The sequence below is a fragment of the Cyclopterus lumpus genome, chromosome 4 (genome assembly GCF_009769545.1).
Source record: "Cyclopterus lumpus isolate fCycLum1 chromosome 4, fCycLum1.pri, whole genome shotgun sequence".
In the NCBI taxonomy this organism is placed as follows: Eukaryota; Metazoa; Chordata; class Actinopteri; order Perciformes; family Cyclopteridae; genus Cyclopterus; species Cyclopterus lumpus.
In genome coordinates this window covers 4,954,502-4,976,568 of record NC_046969.1, presented here as the reverse complement: position 1 = coordinate 4,976,568, position 22,067 = coordinate 4,954,502, and the positions used below count along the sequence as shown (strand labels likewise).

Sequence of the window (22,067 nt, the reverse complement as noted above, 5' to 3'; positions counted from 1 at the left end):
ATTTATTTAACTATGTTATTTTTGGAATTAAGGACAAAAGATTGTCCATATTGTAGTTGTTGGATGTCATATTTATTTAGACATTTATATAAATACATGTATGTGAAGATAGTTGTCATTTCTCTCTATATATATTTACAGATGCTAAATAAATAACCGTATACATTATTATTATTATTATTATTATTATTGTAACCGAGCGTTCTGGGTTTGTGTGAGGCTCACTTATAACCGGTTAATACCGCAGTCGATGAGAGCTCCTGCAGCGCCTGGCTCTAAAATCGACCGCCACCTCGCTCTCGTGAGAGTATCGTTGACCACGTGTGCATGACGTCAGAGCAAGTCGGACACAAATCTAACCTCTCCGTCCTCATTCAGCCAATCAGAACTGCACTGTCACTCTGGACACAAGGTCGCCCAGCAAACTGGGATACCTCTCTGAGGAGTACATCCGAGACGGCAAGCTGTCCTTCAGCCTGGATGTTTACAGCTTCGGAATGGTGATTGTAACAAGATCATAAAAGCTTCGCTGAACTTTCCTCATGCCGTGTGTTCATCGGGTCGATTACAAGTACAACATTCAACATTTTACGGGTACATTTTTTCAGGTTATCCGAAAAAATGCACTTGGAGTATAAAAAGTAAAAGTACACACTACGCAGAATGGTCCCCTGTTATATCATTATGTACATACAACTCCACTAGATTACTATCACAGATACAGTATATGTAAACAGCTTGAGGTGTAACTCGTTTGAACAACTTTAGTAGTATTATATTATCATTTTGTTAACCATAGTGGAGTAAAAAGTAAAAGCGTCAACCTCCGGTTCTGACGAGCAACGGCAATGTTTAAGTGTCTTACAACTGCATTCTCTCTACTGACCTTTAGGGGGCGACTCTGGTTGTATAGAAGTCTATGCTTCATGTGTTAAAGCTGCATTCTCTCTACTGACCACCAGGGGGCAACTCCTCTGGTTGTATATAAGTCTGTGCTTCATGTGTTAAAGCTGCATTCTCTCTACTGACCATCAGGGGGCGACTCCTCTGGTTGTATAGAAGTCTATGCTTCATGTGTTAAAGCTGCATTCTCTCTCCTGACCACCAGGGGGCGACTCCTCTGGTTTTATAGAAGTCTATGCTTCATGTGTTAAAGCTCCATTTTCTCTACTGGCCACCAGGGGGTGACTCCTCTGGTTGTATAGAAGTGAGGTAGGGTGGTCACTTACGCTCACTGGTTGCAAAAAAACAAGATGGCCGAACTCAAGGCTTCAAAACTGCAGTCCACAAACCAAAGAGTGACATCACGTCCACTTCTTATCTACAGTCTACAGACATTTACGTATTAGCAATATTATTTAGGAGAAATACAAAGTAAATGTTACTGTCATGAAGGACAGTAACATGGAAACATGATGTATTGCCATTGATTACATTTTGCTTGCTCCCAGGTTATAATTGAAACATTAACGGGACGGAAGGTCAGAGAGGAGGTACCGAAACAAACAGCCCTGGTGAGTCTGCAATGAAGCCGGGTTCTGTTTTTTTATGAAGGTGAACGGTGCCTTTATCTCGAGGCTACATAATCCATTGTGAGGTCATATATGATCAGAGTAAGTGTCAACTGTCTGTCTGCTCTGTCAGAGAGACCTGCTTGTAACTGAGGTGGAGGACAGCGGCGGCGTGGACTCCTGTATGCAGTTCTTGGATGAGGCAAACAGCCCTGGTGAGTCTGCAATGAAGCCGGGTGGGTCTGCAATGAAGCCGACCTTCTGCGCCTGGCCTTGGACTGTGCAGCTAGCCGCCTCCGCAGCAAACCGAGCATGGAGAACGTGAGCAATACCACTTCATTCTTATCCTTTAGGCACCGCAGAATATCCTCAGCTCAAAGGTCCACATGCAGAGTTTTATCGCCGGTGGTTTTCTTTCATGCTGCTGGAGTCATTTTTGTTTAAGGGGTTCTATGAGGTTTATTTTAGGCATGTATGCAATTATGCAATACGCCGTCATATTTAGGTGCCATGGATGAGATAAATATAAAAAATCTCAACTGTCTTCAGGTTCTTCCAGCACTAAGCAAGCTGCTTCCTCCACCTAGCTGCCCCCTCGCCGACCAACCCCGCAGCCTGGAGGACAGAGACCCTTCTGATGCCGAGCCGAGCCCAACGCCCTCCATCCCTGTGGAGCTCGATGAGCAGTGCAGCCCCCCCGCTTCTCTGACGGACAAGGGTCCCCGTGAATGCAGCCAGTCGGAGGTGACCTATCTGAGTGACGTCGGGGGGGCGGTGGACCTGTACAGCAGCTGTCCCGTGCAGTGCAGCTGCCCTGCTGAGACCGGCAGTCTGGCCTGCGAGGACTGCAGAGCCAACGGCTTCACCAGCGAGCGCACAGTCGGCCCTCAGAGTGAGTGTTCCAGGTTCAGCGTGTGTGCGTGTGTGTGTGTTGGGGGGGGGGGGGGGGGGGGGGGGGGGGGGGCTTACAGATAAATAAAACGTGTACAGCCAGTCAGGTTAAGGCAATATTGAGAGGTATTAGCTAGGAATATAATTATAGTAAAAAACGTAGTACAAGGCTAGAACTATCTCTAAAGTTATAGAGAATTTGAGTGTTGTTTATATTTATTTGTATAGAGAGAGAATACAAATTAAACTGTAGACATTATAGATGTCGTGTATCAAGTATTTTGCCCTCGGTAAACCAAAAATACACAAATCAAATGCAATGTAAAGGATATGCATATTCAGTAAGTACAAATGTTGCTTCACCAGCTTTAGCAACATCGATGAAAACAATCCCCTATATCTTCTTTTTTTAGCCCACTAAAAGTCATCCCGTCATGTGTTTCATGTGTTTCAGCTGAATCCTTGGTGGTGGAAAATGCAGCCAAGCAGAGACTGAGGAGCAGACTGAGTCTTTACGACAGAGGGCTGATTCACACGCAGGAACTCATCTCTGAGATCAGCCTGCAGTAGAGAGCAGGCCTTCTGTTACCAGTGCTGACAACGGCTCATTGTGTGTCCAGGATTATATTGTTTCATAAAGCTACGGGGATCAAAGCTCATATCGATAAAACATTTTTATGGAGTTCAATATTTAATAACAAAATAAACACAGAACTTTTTCGAAAGATGCTGAATATCGCTTTTTCCTGAAAGAAAAAAAAAAAGATTATGATTGTGAACAAAAAATGCTTGAAAATGTTGTTTTGTTCATCTCCGAGGAAGATATCTGACGGTTGGTTTGGGCTCAGAAGGCTCGTGGGTCGGTAGTAAAATGAGGTCGGTCCCACGCGCTCGCGCTATGTCGTCGGTGATGAAGCCAGTTGGTGGGAGAAGAAAAGGTGAAGAAATGCCTGAGTTTGACAGTTAGCACCCAATAACCCACAACGTTTATGATGTTTACACAGGTTGAAATGTTGAAAGTGATTGAAGTGTCTTTTGGTCTACTGGGAGCTCAGCTGGTTGTGCAGCCTGACAGCAGCAGGAAGGAAGGACTTGTGGTTACAAGAGGATGATAGCTTAGCCATCATCCTCTCCCACCACCTCCACCGTATCCAGCGATACCCCAGCACACTGCTGGCCTTCTTTACCAGTTTGTTCAGTCTCTTCCTGTCAGCTGTTGAGATGCTGCTGCTTCAGCAGACCACTCCATAGAAGATGGCTGATGTTACCACAGAGTCAAAGAAGTGCTCCCTGCACTTTTGAAGACCTCAGTCTCCTCAGCAGAAAGAGTCTGCTGCGTCCCTTTTTATAGAGTGCATGTGTGTGGTCAGACCAGTCCAGTTTATTGTTGTGAACACCCAGGTACTTATAATATTTGACAATCTCAAAGCATTCACTGGATGTTCATTGGTTCCTGGAGGAAGTCCACCACCAGCTCTAGTTGATCTGGCAGCGGTTCCGCTGGCTCCATCCTATGAAGTGGTTCAAATCTCTGTATTCCCTGTTGTCATCGGTAGAGAACTTTTGTGTTTGAAGTCCCAGGTTTATATGGTAAAGAAGTGTGGTCAATGTTTGTTGTAATTCAGCAAACTTTTATCATAAACTTTAGAAAACGTAATATTTGCACAATATGAGTATATTCTTGCCATGATCACTATATTATTTGTATATCCTAATTATAATTGTAACATTTTTGAGAGTTAAATGACATGGTATGCCCCTAATTACAATATTGAAGTCATGATACTAATAAAAGAAAACACGTTTAAAATATCAGCTTCACCAGCAAAACTCAGTGGGAGATAAGAGACTAAAGCCTTAGAAAACTCTCCATAATGGAGGGCCCAGTGCAGAAGTTAATTCTGTTGTTAGAGGCTTCTTAAGCTCATAACTGGAAAGGGACATTGTTGATACTAATGTGAAAAATATTCATAGGTCATGTAATGGAATATGAAAAATAATTTGATGTTTTGGCTTTGGAAACTGTTTGTCAATCAATTCGGTTGTTTTTTGTTGCATATTTTGACAGCCTTGAGCAAGACGTGTTTTGTTTCCTGTTTTGAGAAAAGATGCTTTTATTTTGAAGGCGGCTCGTGGAGTGAAAAAGGAAGTTGTATTGTGCGCGGATTTAATGTAACTGTTATGGCAAATGTGTCCGATTTAAAGACAAAACAAAGACGGTAAAGGTTTTTATTTTTATTTTTACTTTATCTAAGACCGTGTTTTGTAGGAGGTTTTGAAATGAACTTGTGGTGGACACCTGAGCAGGTCACATGACAGAAGGCAGTGCGTGTATTCCTCACGAAGTTGTGTTTGATTGGCAGTTAACCTGAAGATTCCGAGGTTGCCATGGTAAAGTGTCAAGGTGCATGTGGTTCTATGAAGCGTTCTTCTGTTCTCGGAATCGTCCAACGTCCACTGGATCAGTCAGAAAAGTATTTATTTCTCCCTTCACTCGACGACATCTCGGATGAAAACCTTCAAACGGCGAGTTTTTCTCCGTGGACCCTCAACTTGTGACCACCAGTCAAACCGACTACTTGTTCCAAGAAAAGGTGAGGTTTTTACACTTTCTACAGTGGGTTCAATGTATTTTACCAGAGACTTTCTGAACCTCCAAAATACACGATTGTTATGCTAACGTTGCTAATATTTTTAATTATTAGTGTATATTAATCCACTAGGACTGAATTTTTGACTGTCGTGACCCAGTTTAAACATGTTTATCTCAACCAAAGCTGCTTTCTGGTCGGTTTTATAGAACCGACCGTCTGGCATTAGTAAATACTGAGAACTACTAATAAAACATGACGTTTGTTTTTATTAAATTTGACATCTAGGTGATACAGATCATAAGCGAAGCACGCATGACAATATATGTAATCCTTATTATTTAAACATTTTCATAATTCACCCAATATCAACAATCTTGTGATGTTTTTCATATTTGAGGAGGCTATTTTACACATTCAAAAGTGTGTCACTTTTATGTCACTGTGTCTCAAACATTAACACGATGAGCAGCAGAATGAAACGACCGCAAAAATATATTCTTTCATTAAAAAAAGCGCCGATATGAGTACGGTCATCTCGTGTGGGCAACTGCTGCGCATGCTCAGTCTAGAAAGACTGCATGCTTTAGTGTTAGCTAGCTGTACTGGAGACATTCTTTTCTGGCAATAAAATACGTACAAAACGAATAATTAACTTAATGAAAACATGGCGAATATAATATAAGACCATTTATATCCAAACAAATAAAGCCAGCTCAACTTTTATATACTTTCCCAATTAGTTAACACTATATTGTCAACAGACATTCACAGACACGTTACCTAGTCTTTTGTGTCTATTATTCAGCGCAGGTACACATTTACAACAGCAGGTAGCGTAGTTTTCCCATTAAGCTTGATTTAATTTGAAGCTTTTTCAACTATGATACACATGCAGTAAGGGAGCAAGTCAAGGAGTTCTGTTTGGAGATGACAAATGACAGAAGAGTAAAACGTTTCACAACATTTCAAGACACAACTGTTCTGGATAACGGGAGAGTGACAGAGACCACTGACAAAAACAAGCACCAGATGAAATGGTAGTGCACAAGAGAATGGTGCATAAAGGACTGATGTATACTGGCAAAAGCTATACCCTCAGTAAGAGAAGCAGAGACTGTTTTGCAAAGCTCAGCGATGGTGTTTATGGGGAAATTCAGAATATCATATCCCTTCCTTCAGAAGAAGGTACAGAAATTGTTATATTGTTCAAAAAGCTTCATACACATACCTCCTTTCCTTTATCACAAGATTATGGGTTTGTGTCACATATCCGACTCGTTAGTATTTTTTTCTCCAGTGTGTCCGATTCCAGTTGACAGGTTAGAGCAGAAATGCATGATTTTAAAAACAAGTGATCAGATGTACATTTGTGACTTTCCAAATTCACATGAGAGAGACTAGTCTGACTAGACTGAATCAAAGATGGTCATTCTAGTTTGCTTTCATTTTTAGTTGGCTGATTAGTTTCGGCTTAGCTATGCTGGGATGTACAGATGTGGAGAAATGTGCTTGTACCTGTGCTGTCCTTGGTCACACCTTTGAAGACTGTCTGCTTCTTGACTAAATCATAAAAAAACATAATCAATTCTCTGCTTGCTTTAACATGTACAGATGCATGCAATGTACATACATGAAGTCAATCTTTAACATGAATTAAGGTTTTACAGGCTTTATGTATTAATTGTGATTTCAACTTTAAACATAATTTATTGCATCAAACTTTTAATATGTATTCAGTCATATGTTTGTTTATCTAGTTGTAACTTTCATGAACTCTCACTGGCCTAAGAACATGTGTGGTCATTAACAACAGTAATTCAGCAAACTTCTATCATAAACTTTAGAAAACGTAATATTGGTCACAGTATAGAAAACAATAAACAAACTCGTATTTACCTCTTGAGGATAACTGCTCGCAGCCACTAAGTTATGAACATCATTGCTCTCGTACAATGTTCACGGTTCACTCAACGTCGATAATTCTTTTCTGCATTCCTCCAATGAAACAACCGCAAAAATATATTCTTTCATAAAAAAAAGCGCTGATATGTTTCTGACTTTTACTCAATCAGACAGACGGCTCCAAATTGACATTTATTTAAATGTAGTCTGGTGTAAAAAGTATCTGATTGGAGATGTACTCTCTGGACTGATAATAATAGTAATTTTCTTGTTTGTTGTTTGTTTTTTCAGATGCCCAGACGGTGCAAATATACAAAAGTCCGGATCCCAGACACTTTCTGGCCCGGCATCACAAGGACCATCCTCCAGACCACTGGTCCAGCGTCCCTGATTGGCTTTCTACCTGACTACAACCCTGGCAGCCCAGTTACCGTCAGCCCAACCAGCAGCAAGATAAGAACCTGAACGCCACACTGTTATTTTAACACCTTATTGAGGGGGTGGGGGGGTTGAGATGAGGCAGGTGTTGAATAATGTTATTTCACAGTTTGTCTTTGGGGTCAATCTTATGCGGTCTCTGATTTTTAAACTGAATTTTGTACCATGTCCAAAATGAGTTGTATTCTTGAAAGAATTAATGTAGTTTTGGTGTATTTCACTGTTTCCTTGTCGGCTGCTCAATGTCCGTCACACACACTGTTAAAGAGACGTACGTCCTCCGATTTGTCAAATATATACTTTTGGGTTTTTATCAATGTCTTAACAAAACTGTAATACAGTTTCCAGACTAATCTCTAACGGTCTATAACTGGACACATAGACATAATCATAAACTCGTCCAGAAACGATATGACAGCAGGATAAACAACATGATCCACATGATGGAGGATATTTAAACCTGTAACAGCTGCTGCTGAAAACCAGAAAGAAAAGTTCTAGATACGGTCAGATTGTCAGTTAGGACGAGTCCTCAGAATCGGCAGCGGTCGGTAATTTCTCTGCACACTGAGCGCTTGTTTTTCCTCTCTCTACCTCCACGACTTGATGGTTATGCAACACCCGTCCCATGTAGCTATTTAGTATATTGTGAATCTGCTCGATGTAGTAGTACTATGGGCGGAGCCCTGGGTAGTTTTAAACGTGATGGCGCTATTACCTCTTCTTACAAAAAAATATAATGATTCGTACAACCGTTGTTCTCTTATTCTGAAAACTGTAATAACTGGCGGTGCCTCTAATATAATTAAGGAAGTAAAATAAAAGGTTGATGCCTCTTATTAATCGCTACTCGCGATTGGCAACACAACATTGTTTTACACTATAACATTTGGTCACAGTATAGAAAACAATAAACAAACTCGTATTTACCTCTTGAGGATAACTGCTCGCCAGCCACTAAGTTATGACCATTATTGCTCTCGTACAATATTCACGGTTCACTCAACGTTGATCATTCTTTTCTGCATTCCTCCAACACATGATACCTCGTAATACGCTTAGTCCCACCCATCTGCCTGAGAATGAGATTTGATTGGCAGTTAGTTTCAGGACAACCCAATTAAAACAAAGATAACAAAGATTGACATATTACTCTGCTAAACAATTTTGGCTGTTGGACAGAATGGATGTACACGAACTCTGCTCATTTGCTTGGACTCTAACCTTTGAACTGTAATTTTTAGAAAACTATTTACATCCTGATGTCTAAAGGGTTATTTCTAGTAACTTCAGTTAGTTGCTGCTCTGTGCACACGAGAGGTCACCGAGGCCACATTGCAGTCTGGTGCGTCCTGCCGAGTGCGTCGGGAGCATTTCAAACGCGCTTTTGGTAATTTGCTGTTCTCTGGGACTGCTAGAACGGTTTTTAACGTATCGCTCTCCAACACGCCTTATTCTGCAGACGTTATTCTGCACAGCTGCGAATTCTCGTCAACATACTGACGCAGCCGCTTTTCCACAGTGCCATCTACACCCTCTCTACTGGACAATGGAGTTGGCGGGACTCTGGGACGGAGTTTACATGTTCTCCACCAAAAACATGTAGGATTAGGTTCTAATGTATTGATATAATATATTAATACATTTATTTTCTCGTCCGCAGATCGACACCTGAGGCTTTTTAGAGAGGGTGTAGACCTGTGCCTCCAGTATGTACGATTCCCGTCAACATACTGACACAGCCGCTTGCCCACCGTGCCGTTTACACCATCTCTACTGGACAATGGAGTTGGCGGGACTCTGGGACGGAGTTTACATGTTCTCCACCAAAAACATGTAGGATTAGGTTCTAATGTAATGTAATGTAATAATATTATTAATATAATATGCAATTTTTTTATTTTCTCGTCCGCAGATCGCCTCCTGAAGCTTTTTAGAGAAGGTGTAGACCTGTGCCTCCAGTATGTACGATTCCCGTCAACATACTGACACAGCCGCTTTTCCATTGTGCCGTCTACACCCTCTCTACTGGACAATGGAGTTGGTGGGACTCTGGGACGGAGTTTACATGTTCTCCACCAAAAACATGTAGGATTAGGTTCTAATGTAATGTAATGTAATAATATAATGTACTATTTTTTTATTTTCTTGTCTGCAGATCGCCTCCTGAAGCTTTTTAGAGAAGGTGTAGACCTGTGCCTCCAGTATGTACGATTCCCGTCAACATACTGACACAGCCGCTTGCCCACCGTGCCGTCTACACCCTCTCTACTGGACAATGGAGTTGGCGGGACTTGTAAGCATCCAATAATTTATATACAACTTGAAACATAATTGTTGGCACATTTTCATAATATCGACCTTTCAATTCCAAATCAACATGCTGATTTTTTTTTCCTCTTCTTTTTCGTTTAAAAGGTTAAAATCTATTAAAAAAATAGATCTTTCATTTATTTAATTGAATATTGAGCTACATATTTGTTGGTGTTTAGCTTTTCAAAAACAACATTTTCACAGTTGGGGACTTAAGACTCAGTAAGTGTGCATAAGGTACCATGGCCCAGAGAAATGTGCAATAATAGTTGTCATAAACCGGCAACGGTTGCCTCAATCAGCAGCATCATCGTAAGAACAGTGAGGCAGTAAAACATGCAACAGCAAGAACAACAAATAAATGTACAGGACTACGGGCCACTGGACTTGGATATTGTTGATAGATTCAAGTTTTTTAAACTCTCAAATATCAGCATCGGCCACAAAATCCAGTATCAGTTGGGCTCTAAAGCAGTGATTCTTAACCATGGGGCCGCGAGCTCCACCTAGAGGGCAACTTTCAGTTTTGGACCGCATAGGTTATCAATTGAAGACGCCACCACAAAAAATGTCCCATGACAGCGACATGTCAGCCCGCCCACGCTAGTTGAAGAGTGAACAGCTGAGTGTGATTTTTAAGTACTCGCTGAAGCTAACCGTCAACGTCAGCTTCCCAAACAGAGTCGAATGACAGTACTCATTCAAGATAAAGTGTCTGGGATAACTATAAATCAGATGACTTACTATTATGACTTATGGTCACAGAGATAGTCAACACAAAGAGCACAGATTCATTTCAGTTCACTACCTTTTGACATACAGTCAGGGCAAACCTGATTCAGCCCTAACTATAAGGACTATTAAAGAGGAAAGTCTTAAGTCTATTCTTGAATGAGGTGACTGTGTCTGCCCCCCGGACTGAAAGTGGAAGCTGGTTCCATAAAAGAGGAGCTTGATAACTGAAGGCTCTGGCTCCCATCCTACTTTGTAGGACTCTAGGAACCACAAGTAGCCCCGCATTTAGTGAGCGCAGCTCTCTAGTGGGGCAATATGGTACTACAAGCTCCTTAAGATATGATGGTGCATCACCAATCAAGGCTTTGTAGGTGAGGAGGAGCATTTTAAATGTGATTCTTGATTTTACAGGGAGCCAGTGGAGAGCAGCTAATACAGGAGTAATGTGATCTCTTTTCTTAGTTTTTGTGAGTACACGAGCTGCAGCATTCTGGATCAACTGGAGGGACTAAAGAGACTTATTAGAGCAGCCTGACAATAAGTTGCAGTGATCTGGTCTAGAAGTAACAAACGCGTGGACTAGTCATCAATTAGAGCACATGTTCAGAAGACAAGGAGCAAGTCAATTAATCATCAGACAGTAGTGGCATTGCGAAAAAGACAGAATTTGCTGAAGCAAGTTTAAAATGTACATAAGAAATTTCTTTTAAAATGTCATTGTGGGGTCCTTTTAAATCTCACAAATGAAAAAGCACAGTATTTTTTTTTGGACCACGTCAACATTGCTCCCCACACAGTCACAAGGAATCTTCTAATGAAACTCTTAATCAGGAGCTCAAGCTTGATGTGTGATGTGAGGAGGACCAAAGTAGAGCAATATACAGTCAGTGTAGAGAGAGAATCACCTCAGGCAGTGTCATGCTTTCTAAGAGCATACAGCGTCAGTGATTGTTATTTCATAGAAGCCGGACACTTGTGCTCATGTATCGTTAAACATGAAAGGCCCAAAGGGTCGAGTTAGAATCAGATGAACAATATGATGATGTGAAAAGTGTAAATATTAGCTTATATGAAACCTATTTTAAGAGGGAACACCGCTGTTAATTAATAACTTCAGTGGCACTTAAGTTATTAATTAACTTATAACATTTTGTAGTTTGGCTTTCTTGAAGAAACGTTACTTTCTTGATTCTTGTTGTTCTGAGTTTGTACTCATGGTTGAATGCACTTATTGTAAGTCGCTTTGTATAAAAGCGTCAGCTAAATTATATGCAATGTAATGTAATGATAACTTAAGATCTGCAAAGTGAGTTGTCAGAGCCGTGTTTGTAAAAAATGTCACTGATAAGGGCCTTCAAGTATAAAAACAATTCAATATAATTCATATATGGCTGTAAATCAACAACACTAAATGTGTGATGAAAAGTCAGCTAACAGCCACTAAACACATCAAGCTGTTCCCTTCACAAGCAGCAGAGTCTGGGATGTCCTTCTATTGTGATGTAAGCCCGTCTTATCTGGACATCAATTCAGATAATTCAAGGCATTAAAAAAAAAAACTAAATATGATCACTCAACCCATAACAAATAACTCTAATATCATAAGATAAAAGAACATTTTAATAAATAAATGCTATGTTAATTATATGTTGAGTAATGTAGCGGTTAGAGTTTTCAAAAGGAGGAATAAAAGAATAACAAGAGAAAAAAACAACACAGCTTCCCGAATTGAAATACATTAGTTTTAAAGTTTTGCGGAGCAAAACAAAAAAAAAACTAACAAACTTTTGGAAAGTTCAGCCAATGTTTCCACCAAAATGACTTCAGTTCAATGTTGTTCTTCCTTATTTGCTCCAGAGTTTGTAACCAAGCTGCAGCAGACGGTTTTTCTTTTTAAACTAAATATGTGTGTTCACGATTAATGATTTAATGGAAGTTACATTCATAATTTCTACATTTATAATGTGAAATGAATTGCTTTCATTAATGAAATGTATTATTCACTGATATGATTTCCACTCTGTAACATCCAGTCCACCCTGTTATCTGAGTTTATTTTATGATAATTAAATGAAACAAACATTAAGCATGTCTTTGTGGTTACTTGCAGGTTATTAATGATTAAAAACACTTCAACGTGGGATTAAAAGAAGGAAGGGAAAATATCCAGCAGTGGCCCCACCTAGTGGCCTCAAACAGGAAGTACAGTAATACTCCACTATTTATTTAACAGGGTTTCCTCAGACTGAAATAAAAAACGTCCTCATACACAAATCACATACATTATAAAAATAATGTGGACATACCTGTTTAGATACTCAAATACTCTTAATGAGAGCCTTGTATTTTAGACAAAAGTTAGTTTTTGGTCCTTTTTACTGTTTCAACATGACAATAAAGCCTGAATACAAAGACGCTGCAGAAAGAAACCGTTTTCCTAGTTTGGAACTGACGCAACTGATGTCCAGTTAGCTCGCTTGCTAGCTGCTAACCGCCCAATCATATTGTCGTCCTCCCTTTATGTAGTTGTATTAACACCATAGTGTGACTACAGATACGTACATAAATATATATGTATATATATATAATGTTATATATATCATAGTGTAAATACATATACATAAATATATATACATGTATATATACCATAGTGTAAATACATATATATATGTGTGTATATATATATATACAAATGTGTGTGTGTGTGTGTTTTATATATATATAAATTAAACATATAAATGTATGTATTTATATATTAAAATATAGTTACTTATATAGTTAGTCAGATTGGTTCCTTTAAGTCATATGATAAATATGTCATATAGCTATATAATAAATATTTCATACATATGTATCTATGTTTATGTATGTATATATCAAACTAGAACATGTAGTTAGATGTTAGGCAGAATGGTTTCTTTGACTCATAATAAATACATCATATATGTATGTATGTGTATGTGTGTATATATATATATATATATATATATATATATATATATATATATATATATATATATATATGTTTACTTGTATTGATGTTATGTTGTTTCCTTGCTTCTATGTAGAGCACTTTGTAAACCCTGTTTTTAAAGGTGCTATATAAATAAATGTATTATTATTATTATTACCTGGACACCCTGCTCAGCAGCCAGCTGGCCTTGGCCAAGATGGTGTGCTCCGACTCTCCCTTCGCCGCCGCCCTGCGCAAACGCGTGCTGGTGCTCCAGCGCATCTTCTACGCGCTCTCCAACAAGTACCACGACAAGGGAAAGGTCAAGCAGCAGCAGCACTCCCCGGAGAGCAGCTCGGGCTCGGCCGAACTGCACTCCCTCATCGAGATGGGCGTCCGCACGGGCCTCAGCCTCCTCTTCGCTCTGCTGCGCCAGAGCTGGATGATGCCGCCGCCCGGCCTCGGCGGGAGTGCCGGAGGCAACATCAACTTGTGCAACGACGTCATCCACACGGCCATCGACTTGGTCAGCTCCCTGTCGCCCCTCCCTGTAAAGTAAAAATATAATTAATATAAAATACTAATATATTTATTTTCTCCTCTGCAGATCGCCACCTTTTTTTTATTACAGAGAGGGTGTAGACCTGTGCCTCCAGTATGTACAATTCCCGTCAACATACTGACACAGCCGCTTTTCCACCGTGCCGTCTACACACTCTCTACTGGACAATGGAGTTGGCGGGACTCTGGGACGGAGTTTACATGTTCTCCACCAAAAACATGTAGGATTAGGTATTAATGTAATGTATTAATATAATATACTAATACATTTATTTTCTCGTCCGCAGATCGACACCTGAGGCTTTTTGGAGAGGGTGTAGACCTGTGCCTCCAGTATGTATGATTCCCGCCAACATACTGACACAGCCGCTTTTCCATTGTGCCGTCTACACCCTCTCTACTGGACAATGGAGTTGGCGGGACTCTGGGACGGAGTTTACATGTTCTCCACCAAAAACATGTAGGATTAGGTTCTAATGTAATGTATTAATATAATATACTAATATATTTATTTTCTCCTCCACAGATCTACCTCTTTTTTTAAGATAGGGTGTAGACCTGTTTCCAGAGTTTAGATGTTGTTATGACCACAGATACTTGACTGATTGAAGTTACCTGTCATTTGACTGTAATATGCTGAAGCGATAACGCCCCTTGTTGGTGTTTTCTATAATGTGAAGGAGATGGTTCAATGTATCATTTCTGTTTTAGCTGTGATGGGCGACTGTCGGTCAGTGGTTAGCAGGTCCGTCTTTCAATCAGTGGGTTGGTGGTTCAATCCCTGCACTAGTCTATGTGTCCTTGAGCAAGACACTTAACCCTGAATTGTTCCCTGTAGCTGTTCTACAGTGTATGAATGTAACATGATTGTAAGTCGCTTTGGATAAAGCGTCAGCTAAATCACACGTAATGTAAAGCCGTAATAACCTGCTGTATGAAATGAGTTCCCAGGATGTTTGTTTTTATTTAATACATTACAACTGAAGTCACCAAAGTATTAGAAAAAAAGAAAAAAAAGACAGTGAAGTTAATGTGATTTATATTTTTGTCTCACGATATATTCTATGATCTTGCAGACATGGGTGGAATGTGGTCCTAGACTAGTTTGTTAAATCCTTATTATTTAAATGGTCAAGAAAATGTAGACAAACAGAAAAAAGAGGTTTTGTGATTTTTTTGGTTAGGTACTTTGAGTGTCACGAAACGCACCGACCAATTACACGCGTTGTAAATCCTCTCACGTGATCCTACTCGGCCAATCACATGTCTGTATTCCATTAAGCCCCGCCCTCGACTCAAGTACCAACAAGATAAATGTGGACAGCTTAACCAGAGCCTTTAACCACAAATGTACAGACTCTTATACGTCAACAACAAAGAGGAGAAATGAGCTGAAACAAGTGGTTTAATAACCACAGATAAAGTCCCTGCACACACATTTCTCTTTTTAGATGACAACAATATAATATTTTAACTCTTTTGATTGACGTCACTTGACGCAGGAATAAAAATGAATTTAAAGCTGCAGGACAATTCAGTCAAATCATTTTTTTCTAAAATGAAGTGCTTTATTTTATGTACTTTCCCAATTAGTTAACACTATATTGTCCACAGACATTCACAGACACGTTACCTAGTCTTTTGTGTCTATTATTCAGCGCAGGTACATATTTACAACAGCAGGTGGCGTAGTTTTCCAATTTAGCTTGATTTAACTTGAAGCTTTTTCAACTATGATAAACATGCAGTTTAAAATATCAGCTTCACCAGCTAAACTACTTCATTTAATGGATTATGAAAAATAATTTGATGGGAGTGTTAGTAACCCAATTTGTGTTTTGGCTTTGGAAACTCAATCAATTCGGTTGTTTTTTGTTGCATATTTTGACAGCTTTGAGCAAGACATATCTTGTTTCCTGTTTTGAGAAAAGATGCTTTTATTTTGAAGGCGGCTCGTGGAGTTAAAAAAGAAGTTGCATTGTGTTCGGAATTAATGTTAATGGTTATGGCAAATACGTCCGATTTAAACACAAAACAAAGATGGTAAAGATTTTTATTTTTACTTTATCTAAGACCGTGTTTTGTAAGAGGTTTTTAAATTAACTTGTAGTGGACACCTGAGCAGGTCACATGACAGAAGGCAGTGGTGTATTCCTCATGAAGTTGTTTGATGGACAGTTAACCTGAAGATTCCGAGGTTGCCATGGTAAAGTGTCAAGGTGCATGTGGTTCTATGAAGCGTTCTTCTGTTCTCAGAATCGTCCAACGTCCACTGGATCAGTCAGAAAAGTATTTATTTCTCCTTTCACTCGACGACATCTCGGATAAAAACCTTCAAACGGCGAGTTTTTCTCCGTGGACCCTCAACTTGTGACCACCAGTCAAACCGACTACTTGTTCCAAGAAAAGGTGAAGTTTTTACACTTTCTACAGTGGGTTCAATGTATTTTACCAGAGACTTTCTGAACCTCCAAAATACACGATTGTTATGCTAACGTTGCTAATATTTTTAATTATTAGTGTATATTAATCCACTAGGACTGACTTTTTGACTGTCGTGACCCAATTTAAACATGTTTATCTCAACCAAAGCTGCTTTCTGGTCGGTTTTATAGAACCGACCGTCTGGCATTAGTAAATACTGAGAACTACTAATAAAACATGACGTTTGTTTTTATTAAATTTGACATCTAGGTGATACAGATCATAAGCGAAGCACGCATGACAATATATGTAATCCTTATTATTTAAACATTTTCATAATTCACCCAATACCAACAATCTTGTGATGTTTTTCATATTTGAGGAGGCTATTTTACACATTCAAAAGTGTGTCACTTTTATGTCACTGTGTCTCAAACATTAACACGATGAGCAGCAGAATGAAACGACCGCAAAAATATATTCTTTCATTAAAAAAAGCGCCGATATGTGTACGGTCATCTCGTGTGGGCAACTGCTGCGCATGCTCAGTCTAGAAAGACTGCATGCTTTAGTGTTAGCTAGCTGTACTGGAGACATTCTTTACTGGCAATGAAACACGTACAAAACGAGGAGTTAACTTAATGAAAACATGGGGAATATAATATAAGAACATTTATATCCAAACAAATAAAGCCAGCTCAACTTTTATATACTTTCCCAATTAGTTAACACTATATTGTCAACAGACATTCACAGACACGTTACCTTGTCTTTTGTGTCTATTATTCAGCGCAGGTACACATTTACAACAGCAGGTTTCGTACTGACACCGTGCCGTCTACACACTCTACTGGACAATAGAGTTGGCGGGACTCTGGGACGGAGTTTACATGTTCTCCACCAAAAACATGTAGGATTAGGTTCTAATGTAATGTAATAATATAATATACACATTTATTTTTCTTTTCTCGTCCGCAGATCGACACCTGAGGCTTTTTAGAAAAGGTGTAGACCTGTGCCTCCAGTATGTATGATTCCCGCCAACATACTGACACAGCCGCTTTTCCATTGTGCCGTCTACACCCTCTCTACTGGACAATGGAGCTGGCGGGACTCTGGGACGGAGTTTACATGTTCTCCACCAAAAACATGTAGGATTAGGTTCTCATGTAATGTAATAATATTATTAATATAATATACATTTTTTTTATTTTCTCGTCCGCAGATCGACACCTGAGGTTTTTTGGAGAGGGTGTAGACCTGTGCCTCCAGTATGTATGATTCCCGCCAACATACTGACACAGCCGCTTTTCCATTGTGCCGTCTACACCCTCTCTACTGGACAATGGAGTTGGCAGGACTCTGGGACGGAGTTTACATGTTCTCCACCAAAAACATGTAGGATTAGGTTCTATTGTAATGTAATGTAATAAATATTATTAATATAAGATACAATTTTTTGATTTTCTCGTCCGCAGATCGCCACCTGAGGCTTTTTAGAGAGGGTGTAGACCTGTGCCTCCAGTATGTACGATTCCTGTCAACATACTGACACAGCCGCTTGCCCACTGTTTCCTCTACACCCTCTCTACTGGACAATGGAGTTGGCAGGACTCTGGGACGGAGTTTACATGTTCTCCACCAAAAACATGTAGGATTAGGTTCTAATGTAATGTAATGTAATATAATAATATACACATTTTTTTTTCTTTTCTCGTCCGCAGATCGCCAACTGAGGCTTTTTCAGAGAGGGTGTAGACCTGTGCCTCCAGTATGTACGATTCCCGTCAACATACTGACACATCCGCTTGCCCACCGTGCTGTCTACACCCTCTCTACTGGACAATGGAGTTGGCGGGACTCTGGGACGGAGTTTACATGTTCTCCACCAAAAACATGTAGGATTAGGTTCTAATGTAATGTAATGTAATAATATAATATACACATTTTTTTTTCTTTTCTCGTCCGCAGATCGCCAACTGAGGCTTTTTCAGAGAGGGTGTAGACCTGTGCCTCCAGTATGTACGATTCCCGTCAACATACTGACACATCCGCTTGCCCACCGTGCTGTCTACACCCTCTCTACTGGACAATGGAGTTGGCGGGACTCTGGGACGGAGTTTACATGTTCTCCACCAAAAACATGTAGGATTAGGTTCTAATGTAATGTAATAATATAATATAATATACACATTTTTTTTTTTTTTCTCGTCCGCAGATCGCCAACTGAGGCTTTTTCAGAGAGGGTGTAGACCTGTGCCTCCAGTATGTATGATTCCCGCCAACATACTGACACAGCTGCTTGTCTACTGTGCCGTCTACACCCTCTCTACTGGACAATGGAGTTGGCGGGACTCTGGGACGGAGTTTACATGTTCTCCACCAAAAACATGTAGGATTAGGTTGTAATGTAATGTAATGTAATAATATAATGTACCATTTTTTTATTTTCTTGTCCCCAGATCATCGCCTCCTGAAGCTTTTTAGAGAAGGTGTAGACCTGTGCCTCCAGTATGTACAATTCCCGTCAACATACTGACACAGCCGCTTTTTCACCGTGCCGTCTACACCCTCTCTACTGTACAATGGAGTTGGCGGGACTCTGGGACGGAGTTTACATGTTTTCCACCAAAAACATGTAGGATTAGGTATTAATGTAATGTATTAATATAATATACTTATACATTTATTTTCTCGTCCGCAGATCGACACCTGAGGCTTTTTGGAGAGGGTGTAGACCTGTGTTTCCAGTATGTATGATTCCCGCCAACATACTGACACAGCCGCTTTTCCATTGTGCCGTCTACACCCTCTCTACTGGACAATGGAGTTGGCGGGACTCTGGGACGGAGTTTACATGTTCTCCACCAAAAACATGTAGGATTAGGTTCTAATGTAATGTAATGTAATACATATTATTAATATAACATACAATTTTTTGATTTTCTTGTCCGCAGATCGCCACCTGAGGCTTTTTAGAAGAGGGTGTAGACCTGTGCCTCCAGTATGTACGATTCCCGTCAACATACTGACACAGCCGCTTGCCCACCGTGCCGTCTACACCCTCTCTACTGGACAATAGAGTTGGCGGGACTCTGGGACGGAGTTTACATGTTCTCCACCAAAAACATGTAGGATTAGGTTCTAATGTAATGTAATAATATAATATACACATTTATTTTTATTTTCTCGTCCGCAGATTGCCACCTGAGGCTTTTTAGAAAAGTGTAGACCTGTGCCTCCAGTATGTACGATTCCCGTCAACATACTGACACAGCCGCTTGCCCACCGTGCTGTCTACACCCTCTCTACTGGACAATAGAGTTGGCGGGACTCTGGGACGGAGTTTACATGTTCTCCACCAAAAACATGTAGGATTAGGTTCTAATGTAATGTAATAATATAATATACACATTTATTTTTCTTTTCTCGTCCGCAGATCGCCACCTGAGGCTTTTTAGAAAAGTGTAGACCTGTGCCTCCAGTATGTACGATTCCCGTCAACATACTGACACAGCCGCTTGCCCACCGTGCTGTCTACACCCTCTCTACTGGACAATGGAGTTGGCGGGACTCTGGGACGGAGTTTACATGTTCTCCACCAAAAACATGTAGGATTAGGTTCTCATGTAATATAATAATATTATTAATATAACATACAATTTTTTGATTTTCTCGTCCGCAGATCGCCACCTGAGGCTTTTTAGAGAGGGTGTAGACCTGTGCCTCCAGTATGTACGATTCCCGTCAACATACTGACACAGCCGCTTTTTCCACTGTGCCGTCTACACCCTCTCTACTGGACAATGGAGTTGGCGGGACTCTGGGACGGAGTTTACATGTTTTCCACCAAAAACATGTAGGATTAGGTATTAATGTAATGTATTAATATAATATACTAATACCTTTATTTTCTCGTCCGCAGATCGACACCTGAGGATTTTTGGAGAGGGTGTAGACCTGTGTTTCCAGTATGTATGATTCCCGCCAACATACTGACACAGCCGCTTTTCCATTGTGCCGTCTACACCCTCTCTACTGGACAATGGAGTTGGCGGGACTCTGGGACGGAGTTTACATGTTCTCCACCAAAAACATGTAGGATTAGGTTTTAATGTAATGTAATGTAATAAATATTATTAATATAACATACAATTTTTTGATTTTCTTGTCCGCAGATCGCCACCTGAGGCTTTTTAGAAGAGGGTGTAGACCTGTGCCTCCAGTATGTACGATTCCCGTCAACATACTGACACAGCCGCTTTCCCACCGTGCCGTCTACACCCTCTCTACTGGACAATAGAGTTGGCGGGACTCTGGGACGGAGTTTACATGTTCTCCACCAAAAACATGTAGGATTAGGTTCTAATGTAATGTAATAATATAATATACACATTTATTTTTATTTTCTCGTCCGCAGATCGCCACCTGAGGCTTTTTAGAAAAGTGTAGACCTGTGCCTCCAGTATGTACGATTCCCGTCAACATACTGACACAGCCGCTTGCCCACCGTGCTGTCTACACCCTCTCTACTGGACAATGGAGTTGGCGGGACTCTGGGACGGAGTTTACATGTTCTCCACCAAAAACATGTAGGATTAGGTTGTAATGTAATTTAATGTAATAATATAACATACAATTTTTTGATTTTCTCGTCCGCAGATCGCCACCTGAGGCTTTTTAGAGAGGGTGTAGACCTGTGCCTCCAGTATGTACGATTCCCGTTGTTAGGTTGTAGTGGATTTTATATACACTTGCACATGTAGATAAGAGAGGTTATGTTTTAAATTAATACATAAAGAAGGATATGATCATTAATTTGAGGAATATTCTGAGGAATGTATTATGAAGCATAAGAGAGGATCACTGTTTTATTATTCTGTTTGTTAATGACAAATGTAATGATTAATTGTATGATGCATGAGAATGAATGATGTTTTATTGTTTAGACAATAGTTAAAATGGATGCCGATTGAAACCTGAGATGTTGCTTTTATTCTGTAGGCAGGATAATAGGGTTTTATTCTGAAGGGGAACTTCCTGTCCTTGACCGGAAGTGTGATCTTTGACCCCGCTAGTTTATCGATTTGAGGCATTCTTTGAAGTGGCCAATGGAACTAACCCTCAGATGTGAACCTTATGTCTTATTCGCTGGTCAGCGTAGCATGCTGTGTCTCTGAAAGGTATTTGCATGAATACCTCCACTAACCAATGGGAGCTTAGCTCAGCGAATGGACTGCGAATAAAACTAATTGTGAGACGTGAATTTGGTCTCTTACGTGGTGACGCCAGACAGAAACTGTTGGCTAAGTCAGGAGACTGTGGAAGCGAAGCCATGTGAGCGCGTCCGGGCCTGGACCATGTATGTATACTGATGACTCTTGTTTGTTATGATTAAATAATGATTATTATATATCTCTGGCTTCAGAGCTTCTTCTTCCAAGCACAAGGTAGCTCGAGATTCTTTGAACTCTTACACCGTCAACATACTGACACAGCCGCTTGTCCACTGTGCCGTCTACACCCTCTCTACTGGACAATGGAGTTGGCGGGACTCTGGGACGGAGTTTACATGTTCTCCACCAAAAACATGTAGGATTAGGTATTAATGTAATGTATTAATATAATATACTAATACATTTATTTTCTCGTCCGCAGATCGACACCTGAGGCTTTTTGGAGAGGGTGTAGACCTGTGTTTCCAGTATGTATGATTCCCGCCAACATACTGACACAGTCGCTTTT

At 40.2% G+C, this 22,067-nt stretch overlaps 1 protein-coding gene across 1 annotated transcript; it reads left to right on the top strand.

Moving 5' to 3' along the window:
* Window positions 1-349: 349 nt before the first annotated feature.
* Window positions 350-3,127, top strand: LOC117729755 (interleukin-1 receptor-associated kinase 3-like). The gene is made up of 5 exons (XM_034531106.1): window positions 350-500; window positions 1,452-1,514; window positions 1,645-1,832; window positions 2,099-2,403; window positions 2,857-3,127. Exons 1-5 carry the CDS (start codon window positions 498-500, stop codon window positions 2,970-2,972), a joined length of 675 nt encoding a protein of 224 aa, XP_034386997.1. The 5' UTR covers window positions 350-497; the 3' UTR covers window positions 2,973-3,127.
* The last annotated feature ends 18,940 nt before the right edge of the window (window positions 3,128-22,067 follow it).